The 12,408-nt window shown below is 41.8% G+C and overlaps 2 protein-coding genes across 2 annotated transcripts; both read left to right on the top strand.

The window, feature by feature from the left end:
* The first annotated feature begins 1,005 nt into the window (after positions 1–1,005).
* nppcl (natriuretic peptide C-like) lies at positions 1,006–2,920 on the top strand. Its single transcript, XM_085291780.1, has 3 exons — positions 1,006–1,235; positions 1,766–1,938; positions 2,170–2,920. Exons 2-3 carry the CDS (start codon positions 1,840–1,842, stop codon positions 2,464–2,466), a joined length of 396 nt encoding a protein of 131 aa, XP_085147906.1. The 5' UTR covers positions 1,006–1,235; positions 1,766–1,839; the 3' UTR covers positions 2,467–2,920.
* Positions 2,921–7,033: 4,113 nt separating this feature from the next.
* gapdh (glyceraldehyde-3-phosphate dehydrogenase) lies at positions 7,034–11,230 on the top strand. Its single transcript, XM_085291778.1, has 12 exons — positions 7,034–7,144; positions 7,583–7,628; positions 8,723–8,822; positions 9,121–9,227; positions 9,312–9,402; positions 9,502–9,617; positions 9,832–9,913; positions 10,014–10,165; positions 10,269–10,347; positions 10,507–10,590; positions 10,678–10,775; positions 10,857–11,230. Exons 2-12 carry the CDS (start codon positions 7,606–7,608, stop codon positions 10,924–10,926), a joined length of 1,002 nt encoding a protein of 333 aa, XP_085147904.1. The 5' UTR covers positions 7,034–7,144; positions 7,583–7,605; the 3' UTR covers positions 10,927–11,230.
* The last annotated feature ends 1,178 nt before the right edge of the window (positions 11,231–12,408 follow it).

Here is a 12,408-nt window from a genome sequence, read left to right as displayed (position 1 = left end):
CAATCTCTTTTGTAGGTCTCCCTCTGCTCTCTGCCTGGTGCTTTTCTCCATCCCTTTCTCTTCCTCCTACTCTCCCCTGCCTACTTTTCTTCCAGCGCTCCTCTCTCCACTGACATCACACACAGTAGTTTAACCCCCCTCCCCTCCTCCTCCCCCCTGCCTCATCACTAATCTCTCCTTTTCGCCTACTCCCTCTCCCACACATTGTCCTCCGAAAACATGAGAGGGGTGCGTTTTTCTGTATGTGCGATTTGATACGTTATGTAAAGACACTTACCAGCCGCAGGATGATAACAATGTGATTGCAAAAGCGGCTCAGTTTTTATCAGAGGACAAATTATGGTTTAAATGTATTCAGTGGGTGCTAAGTGTGCAAATAGAAGTAAATGTTTAGTTTTTAAACTTTAGTTGGTACTGTGCACAGATGAATTTCTTGTTTGTGAAAGATTAAGACTGAAACAACTGATTTCTGATCTGATCTCTGAGGGGGTTTATTTACTTGAAATAATCACAGGCTGCTGACCTTTAAGGTCAATGCATTGGATCGCGCAGCTCCTGATGGTGTTGTAATTTGTCGGCAGGGGGTCCGACAGCAGATGGCACTGACAGACTGTAACTAACCCAACAGAGAGGGGAGGTCAGTGCATGCTGGGAAAGACCACGGAGACAAAGGAAAGAGAGGGTGGCTAATATGCACAAAGAGTGTTGTCACCACATGGGAAAGGTATAATTCAGATTAAGTCGTGACTGAAATATGCAAAGCTTTATAGCCACTGGTCACTTTTGACAAGGCATCAGCTGAATGCAGCCCTCTGACCTCAGCTTAGGCTGAGGCCAGTTGGTTAACATGGTCCAAACTACACAGTCACCTTGGCAATGACAATGACTCTACAAGGCTATGACATCACTCCAAAGAAAAAATGAGGAGGAAGATGGTGTGGGGGTGGTGGTGCTTGGGGGCGGAGGGTGTCTCTGGCTCTACAAAACCTCTGCAGCATCCCAGCTGATGCCCCAGCATTCAGCCACTGCCAAAGGGACAGACGCAAGAGGAAGAAAATCATCCCTCCAATTCCATCAGTGAGCGAAGGCGAAGAATAGGAGGAGCCAGTTGAGTGAGATAGTGATGCTCCCAGCAGGTGCCAACAAGTGAGAGGTAGCTGAGCGACCGAAGGAGATGGAGAAGAGTCTGTAATAACAGAAGACACCAAGAGCTTTGAGAAAGAACCAAACAACAGGTGAGCGCTCTTAAATTTCCTCTTTCATAGTTGTGTTAGAATTAGCATATCCTAAAGAATGTAAAATAAAATCGCTACACAGTAACTCCAGACAGTGTTTTTTGATATCTGTAAAAATATAGAGAGAATTAACATTTTAGAAGCTCTTTATTCATAATTCTAATATTTCAATTTATTTATTTTTATTAATTTATTTTTAAAATTTAAGATGCTGCAAAAATTAAATGTTTTTCTTTCAAATAACAATTACAAATGTCAATTTTATTTTCTAAGATTCATGAATTTGAGTTCTTTTGACCTCGATTTACTACCAGTTGCCTTCAGTTAGATGCCCCGTGCATACATTATATTTGCTGTGCATATTTTCCTTGCGTCACTTGTTACTGCGCAGCAATGTTTATCTGTGAACACACAATAAAAGATGTGTTTTAGACACTAAATTGTCAAATAAACAATCTGTGGAGTATTAGTGGAGATTCAGTATTTATATCAAAATATTTACATTGAATAATGAAATTTTTTTTTTCCAGGATTTCATCAGTGTTTGAATCTTCTGAGCCGGTGTGATTCCAGTTATTCCTGCTCCTCATCCTCATCTGCTGCCATGCTGTGCCCTGTGCTGCTTTGTGCCGCTCTGCTCCTCCTGACTCCCCTGGAGATCACAGAGGCTCGTGCTTTGCATCCTTCTCCTGATGCTGTGCAGGTACAGGAGGAGATTGGAGTGGATGTGGAGGGCTGGATTAAAAAAAAAAAAAAATAGATTGAGGAGAATTCAGAGTGAATCAAGGAGAGTCCACAAAGGATGGGAGGCAGAACAGGAAAGAATAAGCAGAGAGAGAGTAATGAAATGTATCACTGATTGAATTATTGTCCCTTGTATACTCCCCGACAATTAAATTTCATCATCTTCTCCTTCTTTTTTTCCACTGTGCAGTTTGTGGAGCAATTTCTGGAACGCTACAATGACCTTCTGACCCTTGACGACCTGGAGAACATGCTCAACAGCCAAGCAGAGGAGCAGTCCACCCTCTCCTCCGGGTCCAAAGCTGCTGAATACCCCAAATGGGCTGATGCACAAACTCAGCCCGAGACCCCCTGGCTCCGTCTGCTGAAGGGCACCCTGGCCAACCAAAAGCGAGCAGAACCGGACCGGTCACGGAGGGGGTGGAATCGGGGATGCTTTGGCCTGAAATTGGATCGGATCGGGTCTATGAGTGGACTGGGCTGTTAGTGGAGACAGAGGAGGAAACTAAAGACTGCTTACATCCTTCTTAGATTATTAGGAAACACACATGCATAGGCATTCACCTGCAGAGAAGGATGTTTACATGCGTGTAGTATGGTGTAAACTTACAGTGCTGCTAATGTGGTTTCATCCAGTGTAGATCAGATGCTTCACAGTTTATTCCATATCTAAATGTTAACCTGAATATTAGAACATGTGTGCTGTGTTTACATCAAATGATCACCATCAATTTCTGGGCTTATTTTTCAAGTAATTTAGCATTTTCCGTACTTCTAGCTTTGTCTGCAACTCTGTAAATGTTTAGACCTTTTGTGGACAGGTGATTTTGTTTAAAAGCAGCCGTAATAGATGTGGATAGTCAAAAAATGATGGCATCAGAAATTTCTGCAATTTATTTTTGTTTACTTATGATTTGCATGAATAAATGGATTTGACATTTGTGGCGTTCTGGGGGTTTTTTTGTTGTTTTTTTTTACTTCAACCCCGCATAAAATCCAGTTCCTTCCTTGCATTAAAAAGCCCACATGGTTCATTCTGTATTCACACACGTCATCTCAATTTGTCCTTCAAAACAGAGCATCAAATTCTCATGACAGATATAATAACTCTTCTAAATTATTTTTTCTCATGACTGTTGGAGGAAGTTCATTTCTTCCCTCGTCGTTCTGGCAAAAGCGGTCAACATTTGAAGATCGGCTGCAGCGTCCAAAACTGTTTTTTTATTCTGGCATTACAACAAAGTTCCCAGGGAAGAAAAACAAATGCTAATTTTTTTCCCTATGAGCTTAAATAGAATTTGATTTAACATGCTTACAGAATTAGATGGCGTGAATGCATAAAATAATCTGTGTAGTAACAGAGTTGTAAAAATCGACATATTTTAGGGACTAACATACAGTAAGGATGTTCATTGTTAAGTATATCAAATCTAACAGTCGACACTATGACGTAATTTGCTGGTAATGCACAAACTTGTGAGGAGCTCATGTAGTACGCATTAAAAACATGTTAGGTTTTCACTGTGTCCTAAAATTCAAGATCCTTCAAACCAGCTGCAGATTTAGAGAAACTTGAAAATGTTTTATAATGGCAAATCACTGCTTACTAACATCTGAAAATCATCAGAGCCTAAACAGCTGACTGAAAATTAATGGCCAGCATTTCTCTGGTTCCACCTGTTTTCTGTTTTTCACACATTGAGGGACTACAAATGTTTGAATCTTCAAAAGTCAATTTGAAGATGTTGATCAAGGCTCTCAAAAACTGAGAGAAATTGTTATGACCTTTTTATATTTTTTCACAATTTCCTAACATTTAAATAAATGTACATCTCTAAAAACATATTCTTCCTGCCACAGCCTTTCACTTACCCAGAAAACCTGCAAGTGATTCTAATGGGTATATTTTCTTCTTTTGGCTGCCGTTCATCTGCCTCCATCGCACCCTATCCCACAGCATCCTCCTCTCTCACACCAACCTTCTGTCATCCCTAAACCACCTCTGAGGTCTCCCTCTTTTCCTCCTGCCTGGCAGCCCCCTCCTGAACATCCTTTGTCCAGTACATCCACTGTCCCTCCTCTGCACATGTCCGAACCGTCTCAGCCTTGCTTCTCTAACTTTGTCTCCAAACTGCTCGACCTGAGCTGTCCCTCTGAAGCATTCATTTCCAATCCTGTTCATCTCCGTCACTCCCAACAAAAAAATCTCCATTACTATAAATGATTCTATTGATTATAATAAAGTAAAACACACCAGCTATGACTTTGGTGAATTAAGCATGAAGTGACACGGCGGTGTGGTGGTTAACACTGGGTCTGGGGCCTTTTTGTGTGACGTTTGCATGTCCTTCTTGTGGCTGCATGGGTTCTCTGGGTACTCTGGCTTCCTCCCACAGTTTAAAAGACATGCATTTTAGGTTAACTGGTAACTCAAAATTGTGGGTGTGAATGTCTGTATCTCATCGTTAGCCCTGAGATAGACCGGAACTCTGTCCAAGGCGTACCACCTTTTGACCTATGACAACTGGATAAGCTCCGAGCCCCATTGTTTTTAAGAAACTGGATGTATGGGTGGATGATTTTTTCATAACATGGTGTTTTGCCAAAGATTTTCATTCAGGGAGGATGCCTGGAGAAAGCTTTAGTTGACTTATACTCACGTTTGAGGCCATTGTCTTACTGGAAATTCCAATAATTAACAGGCGTTAAAATTACTCCCTGAGAGAATGTCTCTTCTTGTAACTCGCCTGATATATAAAGCATAAACTATGGCAGCAACACAGATTTACCACTCCCAACAGCAGCAAAGCACCCGGACAACAGGGCAGAGCCATGTCTGTGCTTGACTGTGTAACAGTTGCTATCGTAATGCAGTGTATCACCACATGGCGGCGCCTCCTGTCTCACGACTGGTGTCACCCCCTTTTTGTTCTTCTTCGCACTCCTCCTGTAATGGATGCTCCCGTGTGTACGCGGACTAGTGTGCTCTTCAGTAATGTGTGGTAGAGGTAGCACTTACTTTTGATATTGTAAATAAATGAGTACTTTTTGGAAAGTCAGAAGCTGTTGCTCATTCGCTATCCACCTGCACACCTCCGCGGCTGACTTCATCTCCACCGCACGTTACAACTGTTAGGATTGTGTTGTTCTAATTATAAATGGCTTTTTTTCTACTGCAGGAATGCTCCTGATTTATGAGTACAAACTGGTCCCATAAGTCTCCTCACTTCAGAACCCTGCTAGCATACCCCAAACTCTAACCTTTGCTAAAAAAAAAAAGTTACATTTTTGTTGTATGTTCACTGTTCATCAGCCTTATACGTGGAATCTTACAGTCTGTATGGATACGTAAGTCTTGGCTGAATCCTCTTGTAGAAATTTGGTTTCTTTTTAGGGTTTAACGAAATAATTTTAAGACTGTCCCTTTTCTTTTTCATCTGAGCTTGACCTGGTGGCTGCTTGAACCACAACACAAGATGGCAGTATGAATTTCCTCTTGTTCATCTGCTCGTTGCCACACACAGCTGCTCTTTGGACTTTGCACTGTGCTTTAAGGAGAAAAATTGTACAAACGTAGCTGAAGGCCTCTCCTCCCTGCAGACGTGCCTGCATGCTGATCACTGATGTGCAGTTGATACAGTTTGTTTCCCGCTGCTGATAAAATAAACTTGAACAAAAAAAGAGCCTGTTTACAGTAGATATTCTAGTTTAAAGTTCCTGTTCAAACACATTTCTCAGTTCTAGCTGAGTAATAACTCACATTTCTCTTAAGTAAAACAGTCCTTTCCACACTTGTTTTACTCCGTGGCTGTGTGGCTGCTGCCTGTCTACAGTGGGTCGAGTTTAACTGTTGTAATATGAAAAGAACATGTGATCTGAGTTAGGCAGCATTTACAGTACAGACATGGCCCAAGTGTTGACTAGGCAGCTTGTGTCTAATCTTAGCTTGACCTTTACTTCCCCTCTTTGACCTTAAGCTGCAAAGCAGAGGCCAAGACTGGCATGCATGCACTCGGGGTGGTGGTAGTTCAGCTATGCCTGAACTGTTGGACAGAAGTCATAAAACAAACCATCACTGTCCAGCTGTGGTGCAGAACGACACGTCTGCAGGTCTGCTGCGGACCCTGTGGGCAGCTGAGTTGGAAAATAAAAGTTACTAAGTATTACAATTTTATTCAGTTAGACCTGCAAAGTGTTGCAAGTTCAAATGCTTCTCTGGTGACAAGATGCCATGCCAGGTTTGGATTCACTATCAGGAGTGCTGGCTGCTAAGGCCCAGTATAGTGGCAGGGGGTATTAGTGAGAGATTGGGACTGACTGGCCTTATGGTTTAAAGTGACACCCTCATTATTTGGATTTATTTTTAATATATCTTGACCTCCTTTCTTTTCTGTGTCGACACTGTTGCCATAAAAAGACAAAAACGTACTTAAAAAAAACAGATAACAACAGTGAAAACAGTTAAGCACCGACAAAATAACCTGCCTCCCAATGACGCGTTTCAGCGGTTACCAAATAACCTGATAAAGCCAAAATTCAGCTGAGTAAATCTACCCCTGTGCACATGCGCGCTGTGATCATGTGCTCATGTTAGGTAACCAAAGTTCAACTTTTGACTTCTGCTGAAGGGATGGAGCAGCAGCAAAAGAAGAGTAGCAACAGAGCAAAGGGTCATGGTCTTTGGACAGTAAATGTCACAGCCATGAAGGAGAGATTTGATCCCTCGTTTGCTCCCTCTGTGTGTCTGTATTTACTGATAAGGTCAGAGAGAGACCCCTCTCTTTTTTCAGTCCACTATCTGAGGACTCTAATATGTTGGTATCTATATCTGGTGCTTTTAAAAGTGGAAACACAAAGCAGGCCTGATGGCACAGGCTGCTGGAATAATGAAAAATGAGTTAAACATTTCCCAGATTCAGGCCTTTAATGCGCAGCAGAGCTTAGATCATAAGACCAGAGCTTTTTAAAAGTAAAGTTGCAGCGGCCACTCTGCATGTCTCTGTGCATCTGACAACCTTGACATTCAGAGGGGGCGGGGTGAGGAGTGGTCACCATTGATGGGGGCGTGGCTTCACACCTCGGTCAATCATAAAACACGCAGCTTAACTTTGCTCTTACCCACTCACATCCGGAGTCCCAAGACAGGCAGAGCCCCTTCACGAACGGTAAATACCTTCAAATAATTTATTGGCTTCAGGCTGCATGACTCAACGCGCTGATTTAGATCACCTGGAAAAATCTGCACGAGCTTAATTGTGCCCAATTTTAAAGCACACGTGGTCATAAAGTCAAAAGAAACTCACTTTACATCATCATTACGTTTGAAGTTTAGCAGGACAAGAGATTTTAACATGTTTATTAAGTCATTTATGCTTTTAGTTTTGCAAAGTCTGAAGTTTTTTCCTCGATGCAGATTAGCTTTGAGTTTTACTTGGACTGTGATCACAGATAGCTTATCAGTAGAATACTTTTCACATGTTGTTCTTGAAGTTGTCTTCACTTATCTTAACCTGCAGTCCAAGCAGCTATCATCAACTTAATGCTAATAAAGTACCTCAAATTTCGCAATGCTACCTTTTCCCCCCTCTCATTTTTCCTTCCAGAGGACTAGACCAACCCAGGCAAAATGGTGAAAGTCGGTATCAATGGGTAAGAATGATCATCCCCTTCACTTCCTCTAAATCTTTCTAATTAAACCAAATGAGCAACGCACACTGAGGTTCAGCTTTGGACTTTTCTTTGCGACTCCCACCACCACATCCCTCTCATCAGTGGGGAATTATTACCACGCCGCTGTCTTGGCTCAGGTTTCCACGCTTGTTAAAGTTTGTTTTACGAACTCCTGTATTAAAGAATGCAGGTATTATGCAAGATGCTATCCAAGTGTATGGAATAATGTGTGATTATTTAAACGAGGGCCCAGTCCAGTACACTGCAAGTCTGCAGTTCAGTGCACTTTAAGGATTAATGCATAACATTTCACATTATTCAGTATTGGGGAGCAGCTACATAAAACTTGTCTCAGGCTGGTCTTCTGTCCTGTCACTTTACTGGAGGGTCTATTTTTAAAATTAGCCTTCAAAAAGGGTTTTTTCCCTTCTACAGCCTGCTGTGTTATTTAAATGGTGACAGCCGGCTGTTCTCATGTTCTTGTTGATCTTAAATAGCCAGTGCCTTTGACCTCGGGGTCATCAGCGAGTGAAAGGCGACCTATACCTAAATGTCAATGAGCGCACGTGTTCTGACGCGGATCTACGCATTTGTTTTCAATAAATTGTCATCCACCCGCCTCTCTTCCTGGTCTCTCAGGACAGAGTGTATCTATGCGCCCGGAGTTTTGGACCTGTGGTTAAAAAGTAACCCTGCTGTTGTTTAAACAGTGCACTGCGTAACCAGGATTACCACATTGGAGGTTAATTTCGACTTTAGCCTCTCAGAGAGAAAAGCACACACACCCCTCAGCCCCTCCTCTTGAACCCTGGCCTTTCTACTGTGGTGTCAGGTCTTCTGGGGAGATCTCGCCCCACACAAAAGAAAAATCTAAACTGTTACAGGGAAGCCTCTGACTAAATATCAAACTCTGCTCTGATTTATTATTATTTTTAAATCTATTTTCGTATTTATCATCTTAACAAGTGCCTTCATTTCACCGAAACTCAAAGACGTGACTGTAGTCAGTTTAATGTGGTGTGATGTCTCCACCTACTGGCCAGAATGAGAAACGCCTCTTGTTCATTTTTCAGATTCGGCCGCATCGGTCGTCTGGTGACCCGTGCTGGTTTCCACTCCAAGAAGGTGGAGATTGTCGCTATCAATGACCCCTTCATCGACCTGGAGTACATGGTCAGTCAAGGAGGAAATGAAAGGAATATAAGGCGTTAGCTCGAACTCACCACAAGCTTTGTATGACTGAATGTTAGAATAACATAATTCTAGTAAAATTATTTGTCAAATACTTGTTGGATTTTTTTTCCTTCCATTTCCAGTAAGTGTGAATTTGATCATTTTAGCAAACTGGGTAAATTAAATATAAAATGAGGGCTTTTGGAGCCAGGAACACACACTTCATTTATTCTTCCCCCCCCCCCCCCCCCAGTTTTTGTGAAGCCTGTCTAAAAAGTTCTCCTTATCCCCTCTCTAGGTCTACATGTTCAAGTATGACTCCACCCACGGCCGCTACAAAGGCGAGGTGAAGGTTGAGGGAGACAAGCTGGTCATCGATGGACACAAAATCACAGTTTTCCATGAGTAAGTTGAGTTCGCCTGTCATATTTGTATAAGCTATTAATTTGTGTAATGGTTTCAGGGATAACCCCTATTTTCTTTCCTCAGGAGGGACCCCGCCAATATTAAATGGGGTGAGGCTGGTGCAGAGTATGTGGTGGAGTCCACTGGTGTGTTTACCACAATTGAGAAGGCCTCTGTAAGTGCTAAATCATGTAAAATGTGAATGCAGAAAAAGGTAGTATGCTATATGTGATGTGCAAAAAGAAAACTGAATGATTTCAATGCGATCCTGCAGACTCACTTGAAGGGTGGTGCCAAGAGAGTCATCATCTCTGCACCCAGCGCTGACGCTCCCATGTTTGTCATGGGTGTCAACCACGAGAAGTATGACAAGTCCCTCAAAGTTGTCAGGTAGGAATCTTTTTGGTATATTTGGAGATGAATGAGTTTTTGCTGCCAAAATCACAGATTTAGGAATATATTTTGAACACAATGAATAACAACTACACATCTGTTCTAATGAAAGCTGTGACAGTCTTTACTGATCTTGCATTTATAATTAATTTCATTCATTTAAAACATTTAATTTTAAAATTAAAACTTGACTGATGTTCTTTCTCCGTAGCAATGCTTCCTGCACTACCAACTGCCTGGCACCTCTGGCCAAGGTTATCAATGACAACTTTGTTATCATTGAGGGCCTGATGGTAGGAATTCATACACAGCACTTAAGCAGTTTTGAAGATATTATGTTTAAGCTACATTTTTAATTGTCCTCCTATTTTTATTTTTCTGTTTGTCTATTAGAGCACAGTTCACGCCATCACTGCCACCCAGAAGACTGTGGATGGTCCCTCTGGCAAGCTGTGGAGGGATGGCCGTGGCGCCAGCCAGAACATCATCCCCGCTTCTACTGGTGCTGCTAAAGCTGTCGGCAAAGTCATCCCTGAGCTCAATGGGTGAGTGCAAATAAAACACTACTCTAATGTACAATTTAAAACAATATTTTGCTTTGTAATGCTCCAGTACTCAAGTGAAACATTTTATTTATTTTTCCCCCAGCAAGCTGACTGGCATGGCCTTCCGTGTGCCCACCCCCAACGTGTCAGTGGTTGACCTGACAGTCCGTCTGGAGAAACCAGTGAGTATCACACGTGCAATTTACAAAATATTGATCTAAAAATTTCCTTTTTAAAATGGGTGGATGACTTTGATTTTAAATTCAGATTTACACATGTGGTTCACCGCTTGTGTTTTTTTTTTCTTTAAAAATGCAAATATAACTGCTTTGCTTTTTCAGGCCAAATACGATGACATCAAGAAGGTTGTGAAGGCTGCCGCTGATGGACCCATGAAGGGCATTCTGGGATACACAGAGCACCAGGTACGCCCTAAACTTTGTCACTTCATGGCTACATTTTGTCTGTGGATCTCGTTGCTGATGTGCCACACTCTTCTCCCCGTCCTAAAGGTCGTGTCCACAGACTTCAACGGCGACTGCCATTCATCCATCTTTGATGCCGGCGCTGGCATCGCCCTCAACGACCACTTTGTCAAGCTGGTCACATGGTACGACTTCAACACTGGTTACTTTCAATGTCTTTCTATTTATTGCCAGTGTTTCCTGCTAACCTCTCCCCTCTTCACCAGGTATGACAATGAGTTTGGATACAGCAACCGTGTCTGCGACCTGATGGCCCACATGGCTAGCAAGGAGTAAACTTGGCTGTCGCTGAACTGTCGCATAGCCCACATTCTTCTTAGTCCTGAGTTACAAATGTACAAAAAGGCATTGTATTCTCTGACTCTGGTTTCATCATGTAGCCATCCCCCATAATACGCCTGAGGAAAGGTCCCACATAGAGCAAAAGATTTAAATTAGAGACCAATGCTTTTCTTTTTTTCTTTTCTATTTTTCAAATTCCCTGCTCTGTTCTTGGGTTTGGAGTAAAGGTGTGACTGTATTTGCTTGTCTGTAGTACTGAAGTACTGCAGTGGTGGAATAAAGTCCTTCGTTTGTGAGATTCAGTCTCCTGTTCCTCCTTTATATCTGAACAGAAATGTATGAAGGCTGATCTGGAGGAGTAGATTAGTTATTTACTGAAAGGAAAATGAGCTTAAGTGCTGTTCCTGATGAATTTCTGACAAGACATTAACATTTAAGTATATAAAGGTGAATTCGGTTTCATAATAACAGAATCTTTAGTTTTAAACAAAGTTTTGTTTTTTTGTTTTTTTTTTTGTCCATTACTGAAATCAAACTCTGGAACACAGAGGAGCTGCTGCGCAGCCCTGAGAGGATATCTGATGGGTTAAACTGTGCAAAATGTTTGAAATAAAAGATGAGGCCAATGTTAGGACTGGTACTTAATGTACCTCAAATGGTGAGATCAGTGAATATGATGGGACACACAAACGGGTGCAGAAGTGGAGAGGATCACCAAAAATCCTATCTAGGAGTTGAGGTGAGATCTGGTGACTGTGGAGGTCATAGTGTAACCTTATTCTTTTACACTTGCTAAAGCATCTGTATTCTGAAGAGAAACATGTGCACCATCACTACTCCTTGAATTAATTTGGTTTCAGTATGACAAAATGACTTGAAAGCACTCATATGAAGTGTGGATTGATTTATTTAAATAATTAAATAGTAGTTCTGCTGGAAGTCTGGTGCCATCCTGGAGGATGGTAAGGCCTCAGAAAGCAGCTGCTGTGATGCCTTTTGGATTCACATGGAGGTGCTGACAATCCAGGATAAATCATTGAGGATGTGGACACCCAGACTCCACCTGTGCATCTCTGACATAGACCTGATCCTATTACAGTGGTATTAATAGCTCTGGATTGCCTTTTTTTTTTTTTTTTTTTTTTTTTTTCTTCAAACCTCTTGTTTGTCAGTCTTTCACAAAACTGAGGAATGTGAGGAGAACCCGAGCCAAACAATGCACAATATAGCTATACTAACACATCATTCAGCTAAGATTATGAAGCTCTTTCCTGAAATCTGTCTCAGCAGGTCGGTGACACCTTCTCCTAACCTCAAACTAAACCCATCTATGATGGGGAACAAAATTCACAATTCTCTCGTTTTTAAAACCAAAGTTTGTCTACAGATCACAACTCAGTATGTCAGGAGAAATCACACTGTACTTTCTGTATGTAATAATAAAGTGTTTGATTGTGAACTGCAAATTTATTTTAA

This window comes from Mchenga conophoros, linkage group LG11, assembly GCF_057382185.1.
Source record: "Mchenga conophoros isolate Kocher_MC1m ecotype Shallow Benthic linkage group LG11, M_conophoros_male_GT1.1, whole genome shotgun sequence".
Lineage (NCBI taxonomy): Eukaryota > Metazoa > Chordata > Actinopteri > Cichliformes > Cichlidae > Mchenga > Mchenga conophoros.
This window is presented reverse-complemented; position numbering and strand designations above follow the sequence as displayed.

What these genes read in the sequence shown, in the direction of transcription:
- nppcl (XM_085291780.1), top strand. Translation starts at nt 1,840, where the DNA reads ATGCTGTGCCCTGTGCTGCTTTGTGCCGCTCTGCTCCTCCTGACTCCC. An exon ending in CTTCTCCTGATGCTGTGCAG is followed by an intron (nt 1,939 to 2,169) that starts GTACAGGAGGAG and finishes TCCACTGTGCAG; the next exon opens with TTTGTGGAGCAATTTCTGGA.
- gapdh (XM_085291778.1), top strand. Translation starts at nt 7,606, where the DNA reads ATGGTGAAAGTCGGTATCAATGG. An exon ending in AAGTCCCTCAAAGTTGTCAG is followed by an intron (nt 9,618 to 9,831) that starts GTAGGAATCTTT and finishes CTTTCTCCGTAG; the next exon opens with CAATGCTTCCTGCACTACCA. An exon ending in CAGTCCGTCTGGAGAAACCA is followed by an intron (nt 10,348 to 10,506) that starts GTGAGTATCACA and finishes TTGCTTTTTCAG; the next exon opens with GCCAAATACGATGACATCAA.